Here is a 22,257-nt window from a genome sequence, read left to right on the forward strand (position 1 = left end):
TTTTAAGATATTTTCAACGTAATTTCTTCTTGGTGTTGGTTTTAAGTCGCTACGAACAAATATATAAAAATTTTACCTATAAATTAATTTTTATTCCCTAATAAGTTGTTTTGGCTTATTGGAGAAAACGGGCAACCGATGAGACTTTTAATATTACCAAAATTTAATAAGGCAACAAACCAAACATATATACTTGCCAATGTCACCTTATTAAACTTTGCCAATTCTAAAAGTTTTCACTCTTAAAAGTTTATCAAATTTTAATAAAGCTTTAAACTAAAAGCATACTACGCTGCCAAGATTTGGTAATGTTAAAATATACCAAAATTTGACACTAATAAATTTTAGAAGGGTTAAAAATAGCTACAAAGTGAATAAACCCTAAACATTACTAAAACCTAAACATTACGAAAACTAAGATTAACATTTGACAGTACTTTCAATAAAAGAATCATTTGATAGTACTAAAATTTGATACAGTCGATTTTGATAATGTACTGAACACAAAGCCGAAGAGAAGGCAATGCCCTCGAACGATCGGAGCCATTTGATCTTATGAGTTATTATGACTTGTATTTTGGTCCCCTTTGTTTTTCTGAACGAGTTACGGGCGCTGAGATCATGAACTAAGCAAACATTCCACATAAATTTTGTATGAGTTCCATAAGCAATAGTTCGATTCAAGTAAAAAATGTCCTTTTTGTTTCAAAAAAATGTATTGTTCTATTAAATTTTAAATTTTGGCCGCAATTTCAGAGAGACGCAACTAAGGCCATGTTTTTTTTCCAGCTTATTCACCGGTCCGAAATAGATTATTTGTTTCACGCTTAAAAAATATCTTTGCTCAAAATAAAAACCTTTATTCTACTTACACCACTTGATTAAAGTTATTTATTTGCTAAGTTTATTTATCCCCATATAATCAACTCGATAACACAGTTGGACAATGTGACTACAAATCACAATCATGATCCATCATATCGGATGCTTTTTTTTTTCTTTTTGGAACTGAAAGGTAAAGCATTCGAAAACTTCGAAATTATCCATACGGTCATAGCTAAGTTACGTTTGAAAGACAAGTTGTGATCAAGCTGACAATGCAAGTCCTCAAAGACTATACTCTAATGTTGCCAAAATTAAAATGGAGAGAAACAAACATTTGCCAGCATTTGGTTTCGCTATATAAATTTACAGTTCTTCCAATATACAGCTATACTTGAAAACATCATAGTATCTGGACAGCTAACCCTCTTGTACATACAAAATGTTGAGACATTGTACAAAGATGCACTTTTGCACAAAAAATATTGCTACGCCTAGACAGACATTCGCTGGTGTTCCTGAGAGGCTAAGGATGTTCATGAAGCCTTCATAAAACTTGCATCTCCTTCATATTCTCAATTTCAGTAGTCGGTTGATTGGGCCTCCAAATATACCACACCCTGGCAATGTCGATGCGACCAGATCCAAGCGACAAATACTGCAGGAAGAAATAGCCAAAAGAAAGCTGTGGTTGTGCAATAAACACCTACAAGTTGAAATACGATCTAGCTCGCCTTCTCCAAAAGAATCACAAGGGCAAATAAGCACTACTCTCCGAATGAATGGAAGGAAGTGAACGTGTGTAGCGGCTAGATGGGTTGTTACGACCAAGGCCCAATCCTAGCCCCAAGGGGGTCTTGTCAGGTCTCTTACTGTGACTGCAACATTGCGATGAACCGTGCGAGTGACGATGGGATTTTGAGTTCCCTTGTGGATCAGCACAACCATGGTCTGTGCCATTAGCATGAAGTGACATGCTCTCGCCATTCTGTGAGACTGCACTTCTTGTCATTTGAATCATTCCCAATTCCTCATCAGGTTGTAATGTCTGTTCTACCCTCTCAATATCCTCATTGTACCCTTTCAGCAAGAAGTCAGAACAGTTTTTACGCACCCCATGGTCAAATGGATTTCTGAATCGGCCACCTGGGCCTCTGAGATAACTATACCTCATGGCATTTGCCATCTCATTTGTTGTTAAATTCCTGGATATCTGCAAGGGATAAGAAGAAATAAATGATTGACAATGTAGTTTAAAAATAGAGCCCAAATATAAGCAGGGAATGATAATTGCAAGGACTGAGAAAAAAACATTTGCAGTATAGCTCAATGGGACAAACAGAAGCCCAATCATTTTCTATTATAAACACAACTAGCTCAATGGCACTCATACAAAATTATCTATTTTTACATATGATTTTACTTAAAATTTTGTTAAATAGCTATCTCATTGCCTTATCATCTCCGAGTTTCTAATTTTGTAGTTTTTAAGTCACGCCAATCGCTACCCCTTACTCCTTTGTCACCCATTTATTTGTTTGCTTGATCTACTATGACTTCTACTCATCCTTCTTGGAATCTTTAAAAATTGGACATTGTAGTTTTAGAGTTCATTGTCTCATTGGCTTTCGTTTTACAACTTTTAGAAGCCCTGTCAAACGCCGCTATTGTACTCCTCTACGGCCCGCCCGCTGCCTCCTCACTTCATCATTGGGATTTAAAAAACAAAACATAATTGTCGTTGGGGTTCATTTTTTTTACTTTCTAGAAGTCCCGCCAAACCGTCAGCGGCTCCACCATTATACTTCTCTACGACCCGCTTGCAGCCTCCCCTCTTTATTATCATTGAGATTTTAAAAAACGAGCATGATTAACATTGGGGTTTATTTTTTACTTTCTAGAAGTCCCGCTAACCGTCATGGCCATGCTGCTTAACGGCCTACCCGTCGTCCCTCCTCTTAATCGTCATTGGGATTCTATTTGGGGTTTTGTTTATAGTTTTTAGATGTCCCATAAACAGCCACCACCCTACTCCTTTACGGGCCTGTTGTTTCTCCCCTTTTTATCGCCATTTGTTATCGTTGTGTTCTAGATGGACTATTTCTAAACAAACTTCCATATTTTCCGTCCTGATATTTTGTTGTTTATAAATTGTATTACTACTTGAACTCTTATAATTATTATTTTTCTATTTTCGAAATTCATTTTATTTTTTATTCTGGATTTTAATTAATCTCGTGTTGTGTTCTAGATAGTCTCTTCTTTCGATAGTCTTTATTTTTTAATCCGATTTTGGTTATTTATAAATTGTATTCCTATCTGAACTCTTATTTTTCTTTTCCTAATTTCGGAATTTATTTTATTTTTATTTCAAATTTTAGTTAATCTCGTATTGTGTTCTACATGGACTATTCTTTCAATATTTCTTTTTTTATTACCAATTTCGGTTGTTTGTAAATTGTATTCTTACTTGAACTCTTATTTTTTTATTTTTCTAATTTCGTTATTTTTTTATTTTTTAAAAATTTCGAACTCTAGTTGTGTTCTACATGGACTCTTCTTTCAATAATTTTTTATTTCACTTATTTCTAAATGTATTTCTACTCGAACTCTTCTTTTCTTTTTCTCCGATTAATGTGGGAATTTCTAGCATCCACAATGAACGTGGTAGCTCCTTTCAAGACTGTTTTAAGAATATAATAGATAGGACCAATGATTGCATGAAGAATCATGCCACAAGTAGCAAGAGCGATCTCTAAAATTGTGTGTACATATTAACAGGGCCGTTAACACATTGGATTTGTGTTGAAGTCATATACTAGACAAAAGAAATGCAGGTTGGCTGGCAGTTCACACCCAAATATATTGACAAAGAAATGAGTAAAACAAAAAATGGAAGCATGGTGTCATTAGGTGGATTTTGATCAGAGATTGCAAATATAAATGATAAGGGAATTATACATCAGTGTGAATGGAAATGACCAAATACTGCTTTTGATGAGTAATGGTTTTCATTGAATAATTCATCCATGCACTGCCAAAAGAGCAATGCAACAGCAAGCTAAAGGCAAGTATATATATGGGTTATTAAGTTACAAAGTTACATATATGGGTTGTGTACATACTGATTCAATCTGGGTGTCAGACCTCAAATAGTATAATGACAGGTAAAAGGGAGGCAAATACCAACTTGGTTCATACCTGTGATGCTTGAACTACAGTTAGAGTTATAACGCCAAAGAAAAGAAAGAGATCCATCACAACAAAAGACACCACCCAAGGATGGTTAGTGGCTGAATAATTAAGCCATCCACCAAATGATGCAGGAGAATCTGGGTCTCCTACTACTCCTGCAAAGGAAAAGGGATAAAGATTAAGAAATCTTCCATACTACAAACTGTAAAGGTTTTAAAGAAAGATGTGAACATACTTATGACGGCCGTCACACCAGTAATAATCATTGCAGAAACTTCTAGGATCAGGAACATAAAAAATTCCCATTTGTTCTTCTGCACTCACAAATAATTGTAGGTTAGAATCTTAGACAAAATAATTCTCCATAAGTAATCAAAAGGGAATAGCAAAACAAAAGGCAAATCATTGACTAGCGGCTGAACAGTTTTATCTTGTTTTTCGCCTCTGCTTGGGTGCAGACTGCAGACATCAGGTTTCTATTCATGAATTGCCAATTGGCTGAAACAGGCAACTTCCTAATTCTGAATTAAGATATTTGACTACAAATAAGAAAACTCAACAAAGAAGAGGGTGAATTTAGTACCTTTCCAATGCAATTAGACACCCAAGGGCAGTGATGGTCAAATTGCTCAACACAGCGATCGCATGTAGAGCAATGTTTTGAGCGTACAGGCCTAACAATCTATTGATATAGATGAATCAGGTTTTAAAGTAAAAGTTAAATATATGGGGAAACTCACTTTGAATGGAAATAACTCACTTTGCAGGTTATACATAGCTGAGACCAATTGCCAGCCAGAAGTTCAGGGTTGTCTAGACCCCTCTTCAACAAAGGTTCCTAGAGGCACAAAAACTCAAAATTAATATTGCATATTATGTACTAATACTAGTATTTCAACTTTTTGAAGGTGGCAATCTAATAATTGAACATGAGATTTGGCAGATTAACAGGAAGCCACATTGGCTCTCTAAATCTTTCAAGCTTACATCATCTCTTTGATTTTGGGCATCTCTTGTATTCTTGTCAATGTAGCCAGGATCTTTTCTGCATAACAAAATAGTATGGCCATTCTTCAAACAAATTTTTAAATGATTGAATCAAATATCTTTAATGTGAAATAAAAGTAGTATGTGGTGGGCATGTTACAATTTTATATAGATGTGCAAGGCCAGAACATAATGCATTAAAGAGTGTAGGCAAAATAACAAGATCCTCAATGTTTCAGGACAGCACACTAAAACGTGGTATTAATTGATAAATAGCTGAATTGCTCTGTTCCAGCAAAGAAATCACAGTTTTCTTTCAAAATAAAGAAAGTGACCTTGTACTTCCAGGCTACATGCAAACAAAGAAAGATTACTTTCTGCAAGGTGAGATTAATATGTTAAAAAACCCTTCTAAGGAATGACTAGATGCAAATGAAGAAAATATTAGTTTCTGCAAAGTGAGATTAATTTGTTAAAAAGGCCCTTAAGAAAAGAGCTGTCTAAAGAGGCACAATTGACATGGATCCGTCTATATGTTTCCTCCAGTTTTTGGAATATTGGTACAATATAATCGAATGTTTACCTGCTACACTTATAGAACATAACCAATCCGGCAGTAGCAAGGAAAATTCCCAACCATGAAAATAACCCAAATAGTAATGTCATATTACTGCTATATTGTCCTGAATAGAAGGAAACAAATTCAGTAATCCACAACCACAGTATGAAAGATCAAAATTTCTGAAAAGACATTATATCAGTAATGTACCTGAGATAACTGAATATACATATATATAAATTAAGCCAATAATAATACACCAAAGAAGAGGGGCGAGTCCTAATTTTGATAGTTTCCCAAAATAACTGTTCCCACCACATCCTCTCTCATGTACTCTTCTAGCATTCCCCTGCATAGAACAATCAAATCATCAAATCAATCCTTAGCATTTGCCAGGAATAAATTACATGCTGAGGCTAACGATAAATGTTTTATACCTTTAAGCAAGATAATCTATACTGGGGAATAGTTAAAAGAATATCCAGAACAAGTACAAGAGCATTCACAATCCACAAATGCTAGTGATTATCCAAAAACTTTTACTTTGTTACCTCCATGTTATTAACAATACATATTATTTTAAGAAAACATTTTAATTCATATAGTAAAAGAATTAACGGTAAGTGGCACTGTGGCAGGCAATATACAGAGTCTATTGGGAAATAGCAGGGCCGTGGAGCACATCCATTCATCATGAGAGTAATGCTTACTACTACGTATTAGGTATAAAAAATAATTGTCAATGAAGAACAAGCCAAAAATAGGTGGCACAAATGGAAAAGCAGCCAAAAAGCATATTAACAGAACTATTAAATTCCCAATCAGATGGCAACATTTACGGTATGATGGAATCTTGGGAAGCTAAAAGGATACTCTTGGGAAGCTAGAAGGATTCTCATGTATGATAAACAAAAAATGGTGAATATTCATAGCACTCACAAGGAAAAAGGCAACTTGCCGATGATTTTTATCAGCAGCAAGTTGGGCTGGAGTTAAGCCGGTATTGTCTTGCACCATAAGATCCTCCTTTTTACCAGCCTGAACCAGCACAGTGCATGACTCCAAATTCCCGCGAATAGCAGCCCAATGCAAAGGAGTGCAACCTAATGAAAAGCATTTGAGCTGGAAATGAATATTTGATATCCAACAAAACTAATGCAGGGGAAGCGTGCTTAAATGCTTGTTGTAGGTTAGATTGTCATGATCAGTATAAAGATAGGGTTTAGGAAGAGCTAGAAAAACTAACTAAACACGTGCCTTCTTTATCTTGCCGCCCCCTATATGCACCCAAAAACAAAAGGAGGCGTACAGAATCTGCAAATCCTTTATAAGCAGCCCTGGAAATGTGAACAATATTGAATCATCAATAGGGGCACCATGAAGCCATGTTAGACAACACATTAAGTGACAAAAATAAAGAATACCACAAGGCTTGTGTTTGAACTTTGAAAAAAAATGTACAGGGGAAAGGTACAAACCAGTGGAGAGGACTTCTTCCATCATTATCAGGGACATCAGGATCAGCATTCCATTTTGCAACAATATGATAAAGATATGATGTTTGACCATACTGTGCTGCAACATGTGTAGTCTGTGGTATAACAACAGATGGATTCCGTCAGAAATACTTCAAATACAAGGTAACTGACTGACTCTTGACTTTTTCTGCCCAACTTTTAAGATCAAACCGGGAATTTATCTACTGCAGATATCTTACTTTATTGTTGAACTAATCTGCATATGTAGGAAAAAAATACAGACTGACATTTCAATTAAAGACCTAATTCCGAATCAAAGTGAATATGCCAAATTTTTTTTTCGAAACCTATCCTTGTAATGACTCTGTTTTGTCTATAGCCTACTTCACTTAGTACCTTGTTGACAACCCTGGCGACTAGCTTAAGGCAGTAATAAACCCTGCAGATCACTCAAACTCAAAAACAAAATGACTGTATGCTAAAAGAATTAAAAGATAAAATATAGGATCTGATTACAGAAGTAAAATACTTGTGCATTTTAATCCCATCCTAACAACCTAACCATTATTATGGTAGAGATAGAAGTAATTAAATTTATTATAAAGGCCAAAAATGGCAATGTTACAAATTCCTAATCTCTTTGCCACTTACTAGAACAACATGCTTTTGGGGTACTAGAGGAAGTAATTTTATGGTATCTGACGAGAGAAAAGATTTCATTATCTTGCAGGAAGCCATACAACCTAGCATCAATGTGTATGAAATTACAATTTGAAGCATCTTAGTGACTGATATAGGGATTATACAGCAAAGCAATGGTAAACTATTATGTACCACATAATCATTATAGAGACATTGCAACATAACTTGAGTAAGAAACAGTTGGTCACCAGGTGAATTAATCAAAATACATTAGACAACAGAAAGAGAATATATATGTGTTAAGGAACCATGGATGCAATAGATAAGTCAAAGACAAACCTGATATCCATATAAATCAGCGGCATCCACCTTAGCTCCTTCTTTCAGAAGTAGTTCTGCAACTTGAATATGACCACGTACCGCACTCCAGTGGAGTGCTGTTTGCCCTGTATGGTCTATAGCATTTACATCTGCTCCATGCTGTCCAGACAACAAGCTGAGAACCGTCATCCCACCAAAGCAAACAACTGAAAAGGATAGGACATACTATAGAGCAGCAAAGAAAACCATGCAACTCAAGAAGTACTATATAACTACACTGTTCAACATAAAACCGTGAAACCAATGGCCTTAAAAGACACAATGCATAACATGTTGACTGGGATAGACCAGTCAGCATAGGCATACTCAAATCAATCCAAGAAAGGTTTCAAAGGGGTTGGCTTCATTGTCTAAACAGCTGGACATGACATTTAACTGAACAAACTTCCTATGATCCCATTTATGGTTCAGCGAAATTCTTGGAAATGCTTGCTCGCTTGGTAAGATATGGCAAGAGGCAAGTTCCACAGGGTTTCCTAAAACTAAAGGAGCTGCAGATTGGCCCTGCCTAGACCTATCCAACAGCCACCATTCAACCAACATAGCATTAACATCCATCCAACACATAAACACATACCAAAACTAAGCTCAAAACCGCTACCCTCAGAGCAAAAGCGAAATACCTTCCTGTCATTACAAGCCACATGAACCAAAATCTCTCCTCATCGATCCAACCAAAAAACCAAACGAGATTCGCAACAGCAACTAAACAACTCGTGCCCATCCCCCACAGCGCATTCCCAGCAGGAGCTACACTTCGTCTGCACCTCAAACAACACATCACCGGGGAGCTCCGTTGCTGATCGGGGAAAGGGCAGGAAAACCGAATTCCTAAACGCGCAAGCTCGAGGACACACTAGCATTACCCAAGCTCGGGGGGCGGATTGGATTGGGCGACGGCGATGGATCATACCTCGAGGATGTACTGGGCGGCGGCGACGCGGTTGTTGAGGGCGGCCCACTGGAGCGCGTGGTAGCCGAGGGCGTCGGGCTCCGTCACCGGCCGGCCCTCCCGCTCCACGAGGCGGTGCAGCTTCTCGAGGTCCCCGTACGCCGCGCCCGTGTACACGTCGTCCTTGAGCGCCTCCGCATCCGCCGCCGCCTCCCCATCCTCCCCCGCGCCCGCGCCCGCGACCTCTCCGCCTCCGGTGGTGGCGGCCGGGGCGGCGGCGGCGGCGGCGGCGGCGGTGGTGTCCTCGAGCACCTCGATCTCCGACGCCATGGAGGGAGGGAGGGGGAGGAGGGATCGGGGGATTGGGTCGCGCGTGGCTTGGCTTTGGCTTAGCGACGGTCTCCTCTTCTCGGGGGCGTTTTGACTGGGTTTTTCTTTTTTTCTTTTTTTTTTTTCTGTTTTGTTGTTTGGGCGGAGGAAGACGGCCAATACCGCAAGAGGGAGACGTGGGAAACGAACAAGCGGGTTCAAGGAAGAACGAGATGCCGAAATGGCCATTGATGATTCCTTCTTGGCAACGCCTTTTTTGTTTTTTTTTTTCAGATTTCCTTTGCTTTACTCGGTTCGGAAAGTTACCACGAATGTAGCTTTTGTTCAGTCATATTTAAGTTACTCCTCTCATAAATAAGGTTGAAATTCTACTATATTGTTGTAGTTTTATAATCATTTATACATTTATCACAATTAACTTAGAAAAAAAAGTATGAGCATTACAACGGGTAAAGACGTTTTCTCAATAATACAACAGTTATTAAGAAGATGAGCAATAAATTAAAATATTAAAATCGTTATTATACATTATAATTGAAAAAGTTAATGAAAATACTTCATTGTGATTTTATAGTCAGAAAGTTCATAGAGGGAGGAGGAAGAAGGGTTTGAGATAAAGAATGACATGTGGGGCCTACGACATATTTTTGTATATGAATGATAGATGTGTCTCACATATATTTTTTTAAATTCTAATACCACATAAGTATCGCATGGGACGAACACCAGGTCAACACCGCCATGTCAACGCCACATTAGCAAAACCGTTCTTTAAAACTGCTGGAGAAGTCAAATTACACTGGTTTCAATAGTTCGAGAGTCGTCCTATCCGATGTTTTTCTTAGAGGGGTACGCATTATATTCGGCCTAAAGGGAGCCAACTGGACTTTATCCGATGGTAAAAGCCTGTTGCTGAAATTCCGGCCCATATACGCAAATGGGCCATCTTGGGCCTTCCAAACGGCCTGATCTGTCGCAGCACAGGACAGCTGCTGCTCTGGGCGAAAAAAAAAAAAAAAAACCCTCACTGGATTGGCTCTCATCTCATCGATCTTGCTCACCCTTCCTCTCTCTCCTCCTCCTCCTCCCCACCCCAACGCCATGGCTGCCGCGGTCGCCTCCCATCGGTTCCTCTCCGTCGCCGAGGCGGGCGCCGCCTTCCGCTGGACCCCGTCCCAGCTCGACCCCAAGGTATTCTTCTCTTCCTCCGCTGTACCTGGCAGCCTGAGCCGCCGTAGATTGGAGATCCATCCCGACTTTTGGAACTCCCTTTTTTTCGGTTTGTCGTCTAGTTGCTGATCCAATTTATTTATTTTCTTTTTCGAGAAATTAAGCCATATTCTCTGTGTTGGATCTCTTTCACGCACTGTGGTGACACAAATTTGAGGTTATCTGTTGAGTTGAAGTGTTTAACTTGATGGGTAGATTTAGCTTGCTAGAGAAATTGTTGGTAGTTGTTGGTGGGGAATTTGGAATTCGGTTCATACTTTCCAGATTTTATTGTGTTGCATTGTGCTATTTGTAGGATTAAGGAGTCAATTAACTCACTACTAGGGGCACTAGGGGGAATTCTTGGTAGTTTGTTCATAGAGATTTAATTCGCCCTTTTCAGTTTGCTTATGTTGCATTGTGTTGTACTCCCTCTGTTTCACAATGTAAGTCATTCTAGCATTTCCCACATTCATATTAATGTTAATGAATCTAGACATATATATCTATCTAGATTCATTAACATTAATATGAATGTAGAAAATGCTAGAATGACTTACATTGTGAAACGGAGGAAGTATCTAGGATTAAGGAGTTACTTTTGTGTACTGTTCTTACGAATAGGATAACGTAATATGCACAGAGGAATTTGGAGAAGTTTCCGCATCTGGTGCTCTATTGTTATATGATAGTAAATTACTTGGTGGTTCATGGGGGTCTCATTGATGTTGTGCGTGCCCTTGCTGGATTTATCATGTCTATGTTCAGAGCACCATTCACTGAAAAACCTATGGTCCAGAAATTTCGTGCTCGTTAGGAACCTTTATTTTTCGAGTGTTGTCCAGAATAAGGCCTAAAAGTGCGTGATGTATACATGTATTTACATGGTTTCTGTGCCAATAGTGTCTTCTGCAAGGTATTACTGGGATTGTTTTTCTCCTTAACTGAAGAGAAAACCAGGTGAACTGGTGTTTCAGACCAGCAAGTAAAGTGTGTTTACTCTATTGTACTGTATTGGCTGCTATGTTCTTTGTTTTATGACCAATCATCCATCACTATATAAACTCCCTCCATCCCAAATAGGCTTCCATTTGTCCCACAAAGATTTTATTTCTAACTTCTGAGTTATACCTACTCCCAATGTACATTTAATTGGAGCATAGAAATTGCAACCGTGATTATTAATGAGGGGCACCTTGGCCTTTTCACCACACTTCTAATTTTCCCTATAATTGCTGGATTAAAGTCTTTGTGGAACGGAGAGATTGCCTTGTATAATTCTTTAACTGGGATATTCAAGTGGTTTCCATGTTTCTAATGATTTCACTGTTTGGTGCATTTAGCAGCCCCCCGCATGGCAACAATGGCCTGTCATGCGCCCTATGGCCTTTCCATATTACCACTGTCTACTATGTCAGTCATATGTTCTATTCGGTAAATGTAAATGAAATTAGTACCCATATAAGGAGTAACATTAGCTATTGCTGTAGGATAATTTTATGGCTAGGGGATGTGGATTAGACCGAGTTTTGTCTGACTATTCACATACAAAATTACAAATGTATTGTGTTAGAGCTATTGATGTGTAAGTTTGTTGCAAGAGTTTCAGAGTTTGGCACTAAATGCATTGTAAGCTAGTGTTTTGTGTTTTTCTCCTTATATTTGTGCCTGGACGACACACCAGAATGGCCTTGTATTAAGATACTCCATTCTTGGAGCTAAACTGGAATGAACACCATATTGAAGTTAAAATATTCTCTATATAGCCTTGTCATTTTCATTCCAAAAAGGAATTGTTTATCCACGTAGTATCTTTCATTTTAATGTTTGCTACTTGTGTAATATAATAATTACCCTTGGGAAAAACCTCTGCTTTGGTCTGATGAGCAACTCTGCTATACACCAATCCTCCATCATCAGCTTTAACCCCTTCCTTTTCTTTTTTGCTATGGTATCCAGATGTTGTCATTGCAAAACGAAATCTTCATTACATCTGGTGGAGACCGGGATTTGATTAATAGGTATGTCTTATACCCCTTTGCAACTGCAGTTCTGAATTCATTAGTGTTGAATACATGTATTCTATCCATGACTGTAGACATATTAATATCTCATCTCAAAGCTGAGGTTTGTTTTTGACCCTTCTCCTAAAGGATTCTCAGCAAAAGCAAAACTGAAACGGTTCCTGAGAACAAGGATGATGGTGAGTCTGATGATGATAACGATGAGGAGGGAGACGACGAGGATGCTGAAAATCAAGGCGACGATGATGCTGGTGATGAAGATGCCTCGGAAGAGGAAGGGAATGATGAGGACGAGGACGGGGACCCTGAAGCCAATGGTGAAGGAGGGAGTGATGACGACGATGGTGGAGAAGATGACGATGACGAGGATGAGGACGGGGACGATGATGAGGGTGAGGGCGAGGGCGAGGATGACGATGAGGATGAGGAGGAAGAAGAGGAAGAGGATGACGACGATGACGTCCCGCAACCACCTGCCAAAAAGAGGAAATGATCAATGAGTAACAGCCCTACCTTACAAGCAAGAACGTGGCTCTGTTCATCCTGTGCTTAGTGGTTCACTGGTTACTGGTTAGCAGGTAGGGGTTTTAGCTCGGTCGTCAGCCATAGCCTAGTTTGAGAACAGGAAAAAAGAACACTTAGTTGTGCATGTACTATTTAAAAGATTCTTTTTTATCATGTCTCTCTTCTGATTTGCTACCGATTTGTGTTTGCTTAGCCCTTTTTACATTGTTGTTGTACCCTCCAGACATTAGACATGAATGGATGTACGTAATAATGCAGCAATGCAAGTAAGACAGCCTCGTTCTTGTGTTCCTCGTGCTCGAATGGATTAATTGGGTTGCCACTATGAATGGGTTTTGTGTTCAAAAGTCAATTCATTTGTAAGAATAGTATTTAATTTATAAGATGTGCCATTTATTTGTCAAGAATAAATAGGGAAGAAAAGGAGAAAAATTTTGTGGATATAAAAAGAAAAATTACATTTAGGAAAGCATTGAGAGAATGAGTGGGGAGAACCTTGTAACAGCGCAACAATTTGGATGCTTCACGTCAATCAATACCCATTGCTGCAAAATTAGAAGATTTTTTTTTTAAAAAAAAGACTATCATCGACATCAATCATCATCATCATCCTCATCATTTTATCGCTAGAAAATGGCAAATTTTCCAATGCTCCTTGTTCACTGTGCCACAGGATGACTTATGCAGCTGGAGACAAAAGCTAAAGAGGACCAGAGAAAATTCTGGGATCAAAACACAAGGTTGGAACCTGGAACTAGAACAAAAATGGGAAATCAAGTAGACAATGGAGTCATCAACTCAAGGAGCAAATCATGACAAAATAGTCTACATATTTTGCCCATCCCCAACAAAACTATGGCCTTTGTTACACCCAACGTCGCCGGTTTAGAACAACTTGAAGAGGATACCACCGTGGGTGGCGAAGAAGGGGGCGAAAACGAGGGATTCGACCGCCATGAGCTTGATGAGGATGTTGAGAGAGGGTCCTGAAGTGTCCTTGAGAGGGTCTCCGATGGTGTCACCGATGACGGCCGCCTTGTGGGGATCGGAACCTTTGGGACCAAGGGTCCTGGCATGCTCTGAAGCTCCAGCCTATGCAGAACAATGAAAAGAAAGTTAAGGTAACATGCAGGATTGAACCCAAAAGAAAAGGAAATGGATACTGGTAGATATTGTACCTCAATGTATTTCTTTGCATTGTCCCAAGCACCGCCAGTGTTTGATGCGGAGATGGCAATCTGAGAGAAGGCGAAACGGATAAGGAGCACGGACCATTGGATGCAATTGTAATCCTAGAATTCAGAATGGTTACCAACCTGAACACCAGAGACGAGAGCACCAGCAAGGACTCCAGAGAGGGTCTCGACGCCGAACAGAATTCCGACGATAAGTGGGGTGAGCATAACAAGAGCACCAGGAGGGATCATCTCCTTGATGGATGCATCAGTGGAGATCTTGACACAAGTTGCATAGTCAGGCTTAGTTGTCCCCTCCATGAGTCCAGGGATGGTGTTGAACTGCCTGCGGACTTCCTCCACCATCTTTAGCGCCGCGCTGCCTACACTCTTCATAGTCATTGCTGAGAACCAGTATGGGAGCATAGCACCAACAATAAGCCCAATGAACACTTTTGGTGTCAGAACATCAACCGTAGAGATAGCCGCACGGCTCACAAAGGCACCAAAAAGTGCAAGTGACACCAAGGCTGCAGAGCCGATGGCAAAACCCTGCAAATACAAAATTACGATATAAACTTTTCTTTTAATCAAGGAAGCTTACCATACTGAAGTGGTATAACATCATCATCATAATTAGAAACAACCACTTTCTAGGCATGATCGACATCTTGAGGGATAAAAACCTTGGTATAAATTTCAACTAAATGTGAACCTATGCTACAGTTATGCATGGAGATCATCAGGAAGAATTGACTAAGTTCGGTGCAAGACCTGGAAATTAAGAATGGGATGGGTAGGCAGATATGTACCTTTCCAATTGCGGCAGTTGTGTTTCCGGCAGCATCCAGAGCATCAGTTCTCTCCCGAATTCTGTGGCTCATGCCGGCCATTTCAGCAATTCCTCCAGCATTGTCACTGATGGGACCATAGGCGTCGATAGCAAGACCTGTGGCAATTGTGCTCAGCATTCCAAGAGCAGCCACAGCAACACCATACATGGCAGCAAGGCTGAAGCTGAGGAAAATGCTGAAAGCAATAGCAAAAATAGGGATGATGACTGATTTGTAACCCAAAGCAAGCCCAAAAATGACATTAGTGGCAGCTCCAGTTCTGCAAGAATCAGCAACATCTTGTACAGGGCTGAAAGGGTAAACAACAGAGATGTCAAAAGGTGAAGAATAAACATAAAAATAATCACCACATAAATGAGCAAATCGTAAATACCTATATGCGTTGCTGGTGTAATACTCGGTAACAAATCCAATGATTAGACCAGCCCAAAGACCAACCGCCACACACAAGAATAATTGCCTGATAAGTGATAAATTAACAGCAGAATGAGGATGAATCATAAAGTTAATTATATAGCCCGATGATGAATGTAAAAACACCGTACCAGCTTTGCACTGTCTTCTGGGCACCAAAGTTAAAGATGGTGAAGGTGTAAGGAAGGCCCAACCAACTGACAAGGGCAATGCCAACAGTCATAACAGCAGTGGAAATTATAAGCTGTTTCTTGAGAGCTGGCTCTATTTCACTCACAGCCTTTATCTCAAAGAAATCAGTTGCAAACAAGGTGGTTATGAGACACGCTATAATTCCCACAGAGCTGACAAGAAGAGGGTACACCATGGGAGTAAATTCATGGTTGATTCCAAAAGAAGAGATTGATGCCACAACAAGTGCAGCACACGATGATTCAGCATAAGAACCAAAAAGATCTGATCCCATTCCAGCAATATCTCCAACATTGTCACCAACATTGTCTGCAATGACCTGCAAGCAAAACAAAAGTCATTCTTATACCATGATGGTTTGACCACAGAGAAGATTAGCCACTTTGCAGTTTTGGTAAAGTGAGATTTTCCTAACAGTATATTTACGGGAATCTTTAGAATTCAAGTGAAAGATTCTTACAGCTGGGTTTCTGGGATCGTCCTCAGGAATATTTCTTTCCACCTTCCCAACAAGGTCAGCACCAACATCAGCAGCTTTTGTATAAATACCACCACCTACACGGCCGAAAAGAGCCATAGAAGAACCACCAAGTCCATAACCAGTAATAGCTTCAAAAAGGCCTTCCCAGTCATCACCATAATAAATTCCAAACAAGTTAATTGCAATGTAAAGGACCAAGAGACCGCTTGCAGCAAGCAGGAAACCCATAACGGCACCAGACCGGAAAGCAGTGATAAAAGCCTTTCCAACACCCTTCCTGGCCTCCAGAGTCGTCCGAGCATTTGCATAAGTTGCAATCTTCATTCCAAGAAAACCAGATACCAGAGAGGTAACTGCACCAAGCACAAAAGCAATAGTGCTAAAGATAGCATTTGCAAGGGCAGGCTTGCAAGTCTTGTCCTTGCTGTAGTGGCAAGGCTGGCTCTTCGTGCTGAAGCCCTCAACAGACCCAAGGAAGAGGAAAATAAGAACTGCGAAGATGCTCATGAATAATCCGACATACTTGTACTCAGTGAAAAGGAAAGATGTCGCTCCTATTAACAAAAAAAAGAAAAAAAAGATTGAAGGTGAGTTTAGTTCAGGTTGTATCCATGCTTGCAAAGTAAATGCGAGAAATGAACAAATGTCACATAAGAATAATATCAGTATATCACCACTTATGTTTGCTAATGAAAGTTTTGTGACACCCACAAACAAGTAGGCCCAAATCGCAAAGAGCATGGTCAACAAATTCTATACAAACATACTGTTTTATATCAAGGTAAATGGTACTAGTTCATCCAAAAGGTTAGAATAAGTTTTTGCATTACTCAGTTTCGATTTCCCACTTTTGGTGCTGTCAAAGTCAGAATAGCATCATAGGCGTGTGTCTACATCAAACCAATGACAACCCTGAACTACAGACGAATGGTAACAAAGAAGGTCATCTAAAAAGATGAATCGATTGGTTAAATGAGAACCAATCAAAACCTATCCACTAAAATCTAGTAGATCTAGAGAGGTATTCAATAATTCAGCCAACTGGCACTGCAACAACAACCAACCGGATATAATCCACTGAACTTACAACCGTCAAAACTAACAACTGCAGAGACAAAACTCTGGCTCAGCCTATTGAAAGGAGCTCCAAGCAAAGGACGCGATGAAAATGCTAAACTATTTGGTAAGTCCTGTAAAACCAATCATATGCCTGCCACCTTCTTTTTTTTTTTGCGGGGAATCATATGCCTGCCACTAATGCAGGGAAACTCCATCTAACCAAGTACTCCTAGTCACTTCCATGTAGAACATCACAACAAAGCCAGCACAGCCTGTGCGCCAAGATATTTCCAGAGACAGCATCTGACACGTCTTTGTAGTTATTTTCATAGTGATTTAATGAAAGCTAATACTAACATACTATCTTCCAACAAACAGATATCACTAAGACACTAACAAATAATTTTGGTATGGTACTGAGTTGCTGACACCCACAAGCTAAGTTTTTTTTTTCTTTTTAACTGGGGACACAAGCCAAACTATTTTACTAGCAGGTATCTTCCATAATGCAACAATCTTGTGGAGTGTCTACATGGATCACTAAATGAACCACACTCACATCATGCCAAATATTCTGGTGAGCTCGTTGAAATTACTATGGAAACGCAAATGTGGATCCCAAGAGATAAATAGATTCTTGACCGGCTGCTTGTTATCTTATCAGAATCTGCAGCCTGAGGAATGGTGACCACGTGCTGCACGAACTTATCTTTTCATTTCATCTCTGACCCCACACTTCTGGGCTTCCTCAGACTGCAAGAACTTATCCCCTTTCATCTCTTACCCCACATCACAACCACCTTACCACCAGTTTGACCAAGAACCCCACAGTCCCATAATGTAATTTCAAGAAGATAATAATTAAGTGGAGTACTTAATTTAGATATATGAACATGTGATGGATTACTAGTACTACTAGCTATCAACTCTGAGAGCATGCTAAAGTGAAAGTTATTATAATCACTGCCGGGTAAAGTAGCAACAGCCAACAGCAAATAGTTTAATGCGTTGTTTAGGTCCAACCAATGTGGAATAATATAGTGTAATATTGACCACGAACACACGAAGCAAATACTCTCTACTACACGTCAACAACTTAAGAAAATGACTGTGAAATCTTCCGTCAAAATTATTCCAATTAAAACCTCATTTCTTTAACACAAAAGTAAGCTGGTATATACTAGACTATTGGGAGTAGAATACTAGTATCAACCATCAAGCACAGGAAGAGCTCATGCCATCGAACAAAACAAAATAATCGCATCCCCACTGTTTTTTTTTTAACTTGAATTCATCGCTTTGCAAGTAAGCGATAATCAAATTCCGCCCAGGAAAAGAGAAGGTGTGAATTCCCGCGTTTGATTTGCCCCTAAACATCACCCCCGGAGTCCCGGATGAAGAACATCAATTCGCGCTCAAAAAAAAAAAAAAGAAAACACACGCAAACCACGTAAAAATCCGATCATGTACCAAGCGAACTCGACGACTACTCAACCCTAACGACAAGATCTACCGATCGATGCTGAAGAACACGAACGCGTACGAGCTGAGCTACAGAGAGAGAGAGAGAGAGAGAGAGGGTTGCTCTGCTCACCTTCGGAGATGGCGGTCTGGATCTCGGCGCACTTGGAGACGACGTTGTGGTCGTTGAGCCCCTCCTCCTCCTCGATGAGGTAGTCGCTCGGCCCGCTCTTCCCCCCGGCGGCGCCCCCCGCCTCCCCGCGCCGCGGCTCCGCCGTGAGCTTCACCTTGGAGACGAGCGCCCACTGCAGCACCGCGAACGCGATCCCCACCGCCGCTGCCACCGGGATCACCACCTGCGCCGCCAGCTCCGGCAGTATCGCCGCCGCCGCCATCTCCGCAGCTAAGCTCCCCCCCTCTCCTCACAATTCGCGCCTCGGATCGCAGAGAGAGAGAGAGAGAGGAGGTGGATGAGAATGGAGGAGAGGGGACGCGAGGAGAGGAGAGGCGCCGCCTTATAAATGAGGAGGAGGAGGAGACGGCGACGAGCGGAGCAAGAGTACGCAGCAGAGTGAGGCAGCGAGCTGCGTGAGAGGGAGAGGGAGAGGGAGAGGGAGGGTATTTTGGGGATTTTCTTGGTGGCTTGAGCTGTTGTAAGCAGCAGAAAATTACAAATTCAGCTTTAACTGACATGACATCCTCTGGTTTTTATCAAAAAAAGTGGATTTATTGCAAAATGGTTTTTTTTATCCTAACAATATATTGTAAAAATTACAGTAGAATTTTTTATTGCAACAAATCAAGTTGTTTTTTTTAGTTTTGTTAGGATGTAAAATATAATGTATCTCTCCATTATAAAATATAGGTATTCTTCCGTCTTAAAATATAACAATATTGATATAGTGTTAGATTAGACGCAAAATAATACTACGAATCTGATTGTGGGGGCATGTCTATACTATTTTGGGACAGAGAAGATATTTTTAGAGTTTTCGTTGAGATTGTAGAGAAAGGTGAAACTAAATCAGTTATGGTTGTGATCAGCTGAGACAATAAAGCATGTAGATAAATTAATGAGAGATGGATGTGATGGGTTAAGATGAGAGAGTTGGTATATAAGTTGTTATACTTTTTTTTATATAAATTTTGGATGCCAGAAATTACTATATTCAGGATGGAGAAAGTATTTAAAGCAAGGTTTTTGATAAAAACAAGATATCAGAACAACTCAAGTTGTGTTCTGAAATGCCGAAGGATGAAACTATGTTATGAAAATTACTTGATGGCGCAAATAAATAGTTAAATATTAGAAAAATCAAAAGATCGAATCAAAGAGTTTATGAAGAAATATTGATAAAGAAAGTTTTTCTTAAAAAAACATCATCACATTCGTTAAAAAATATGTTCGTGGTTATTTGTTATCTGTTAGCTAAAAAGAACATGTTGTCACAAAATCAATTGAGAAAATCCAAAAAATATCATTGACAAACACCCAAATTCAAGAAATACCATCGACGGGTGCAAGTTTCATAAAATATCATTGTACAAGCGATTTTGTTTCAAAATACCATCACCATTAGGGTTCCATCTATCTCGTAACATTAAATGCATTGTTTATCCTATAGCACTTAACAGAGGTTGCTAATGGAACCATAACAACGTGGCATTTCTAGGACAGTACAATGGATTTCATAAAATTTATACTCATCGATGACAATTTTTTTAAAATCGGATCTTGTCAATGACATTTCTTGGATTTTTCCAAATCGATTAATTAGACTATAAAGCATACTTAAAAAGCCGAAGATATAAAACACTTTTATTTTTAAAATAAAAACTTTCATTTGTAACAATAATACTCAGATTTTCCAGAGAAAAATAGATCGACTATGGCAGCGACATCACATTCACCATGGAAGGGACCATGGAGTGATATCGACAGTTTGCGGTTTATATCACGCGAAGAATCGTTGTCCACGCCATGTGGCTATGTATCCATCTCTACTCTACAATTGCAACGGTAACCATCACCTTTCGGGGAAAAAAAACCAGCACTGTTTCATCAGCAAATCATCGATTGATCATGTCAAAAGCGAGGTGGTTGTCTCTGCGAAGTGATTTCTCCACACCAACCACACCAGAAAAAATCACCACGAGCCGCATCAGTTGTCCTAATAAGTCAAAACAAAAGCCAAAATTTATTTTTTTTAAATTTGATTTTAAACTTGATTTTAGGATATTTTCAACGTAATTTCTTTTTAGTGTTGGCTTTTAAGTCGCTATAAACAAATATATACAAGTTTTCCCTGTAAATTAATTTTTATTCTGGCTTATTAGGGAATATGGGCAACCGATGAGACTCCGGTTGTTTGTGTTCTTAAGCTTTTCGCCAATGAGATGACCTGTCTAATTTGGTTGTTCCAAAAAAACAGACGAGTTTGTTATGCAGTAATTTCATCCATTTCTCGTGTATTGATGATTTTTTTTGCCGTAATCGTCACTAAATTTCAACAGTACTGCCAATTAGGTAGATTTTAGACGAAATTTATCGTACAGATCATCAATTAATCACTGAAGTCTACTAAGCTTAAACGTACATAGTATATATGATATGATCACACAAATTGAGTATGAATTCTTCCATTATTATTATTTGTATAATACGATTTCTTTTCGATATGATCACACAGGTTTGGTATGAATTATTCCATTGTTATTTTTGTACAATACGATGTCTTTTCAGTTTTCTTGATGCTCCTAATGCAATGGTAGGTAAGATACTCTTCCAGTCTTCCTGACAGTGATCCTTTTTATACAAAAAAAAGAGAGAGATTCAGAGACTTGTATAAGAATTTGAAAGTGACGTGTAAATTCTGTAGATTCGTAGTGTCACTGCTACAAATATAAAATCAACTAGTAAATTACAACCTGGGAATACCAAATTAAATGAAACAACAATTGCATCACATTATCATCACAAAATTCACCATGTATACTTATATATCTAGACCAGACAATTTAGTTTCTGAAGTTCGGTCATAACTGCACTGTTACTTCACATGAGTAAATTAGATTTCCATCATTCCATGCCTGAAATTAATCATCAAGAACAGCATGCCTGAACTCTGAATTCTCTGAAGGAACAATAGTAGCTGACAACCACAGCTCAACTGGTCGCTTTGTCTTCTTCTCCCTGCCACAATGATTAACCTTAGCTAGCTTAGGTTCTTAACAACCCAGTGAGCTTCACCTTTTCAATATTCTCGTCTTGCCAAGAACATATTCCAACATGGAAAAGGGCACATATACAGATTCCGATGAGATGAACTTTTCGAAATGCGTAAAATTCCTCGCTGGCTACAATAATACATAGCTTGAATTGAACGCCATTGAACTGCACAAAAAATCACAAATCTTCTAGCTTAAGAGCACCCGCAATGGTAAAGTAAGGTGCTATCTATAAAACATGTACATCTCAGCAATAGACTAGATTAATAGTAAACCGCCTCAACAGTATATCTACATGGGTATCTATAGCTCTCTCATGCATTGCCTCGTTTTTCTCTATAGACTATCT

General features: G+C 39.3%; 3 protein-coding genes across 3 annotated transcripts; 1 reads left to right on the forward strand and 2 right to left on the reverse strand.

Annotated features, from left to right (window-relative positions):
- Positions 1-1,092: 1,092 nt before the first annotated feature.
- On the reverse strand, positions 1,093-9,413 carry LOC127763215 (protein S-acyltransferase 24-like). The gene is made up of 13 exons (XM_052287856.1): positions 8,978-9,413; positions 8,023-8,163; positions 7,042-7,154; positions 6,821-6,900; positions 6,503-6,666; positions 5,774-5,912; positions 5,588-5,687; positions 5,005-5,062; positions 4,778-4,855; positions 4,601-4,699; positions 4,253-4,331; positions 4,024-4,172; positions 1,093-2,035 (listed from the first exon to the last, which is right to left on the reverse strand). Exons 1-13 carry the CDS (start codon positions 9,284-9,286, stop codon positions 1,571-1,573), a joined length of 1,974 nt encoding a protein of 657 aa, XP_052143816.1. The 5' UTR covers positions 9,287-9,413; the 3' UTR covers positions 1,093-1,570.
- Positions 9,414-10,296: 883 nt separating this feature from the next.
- LOC127763943 (phosphopantothenoylcysteine decarboxylase subunit VHS3-like) lies at positions 10,297-13,334 on the forward strand. Its single transcript, XM_052288751.1, has 3 exons — positions 10,297-10,477; positions 12,455-12,516; positions 12,649-13,334. Exons 1-3 carry the CDS (start codon positions 10,388-10,390, stop codon positions 13,010-13,012), a joined length of 516 nt encoding a protein of 171 aa, XP_052144711.1. The 5' UTR covers positions 10,297-10,387; the 3' UTR covers positions 13,013-13,334.
- Positions 13,335-13,626: 292 nt separating this feature from the next.
- On the reverse strand, positions 13,627-19,258 carry LOC127763942 (pyrophosphate-energized vacuolar membrane proton pump). Its single transcript, XM_052288750.1, has 8 exons — positions 18,814-19,258; positions 16,140-16,714; positions 15,619-15,998; positions 15,447-15,533; positions 15,032-15,362; positions 14,361-14,771; positions 14,223-14,282; positions 13,627-14,136 (listed from the first exon to the last, which is right to left on the reverse strand). Exons 1-8 carry the CDS (start codon positions 19,073-19,075, stop codon positions 13,930-13,932), a joined length of 2,313 nt encoding a protein of 770 aa, XP_052144710.1. The 5' UTR covers positions 19,076-19,258; the 3' UTR covers positions 13,627-13,929.
- Positions 19,259-22,257: the final 2,999 nt, after the last annotated feature.

This window comes from Oryza glaberrima, chromosome 2, assembly GCF_000147395.1.
Source record: "Oryza glaberrima chromosome 2, OglaRS2, whole genome shotgun sequence".
In the NCBI taxonomy this organism is placed as follows: Eukaryota; Viridiplantae; Streptophyta; class Magnoliopsida; order Poales; family Poaceae; genus Oryza; species Oryza glaberrima.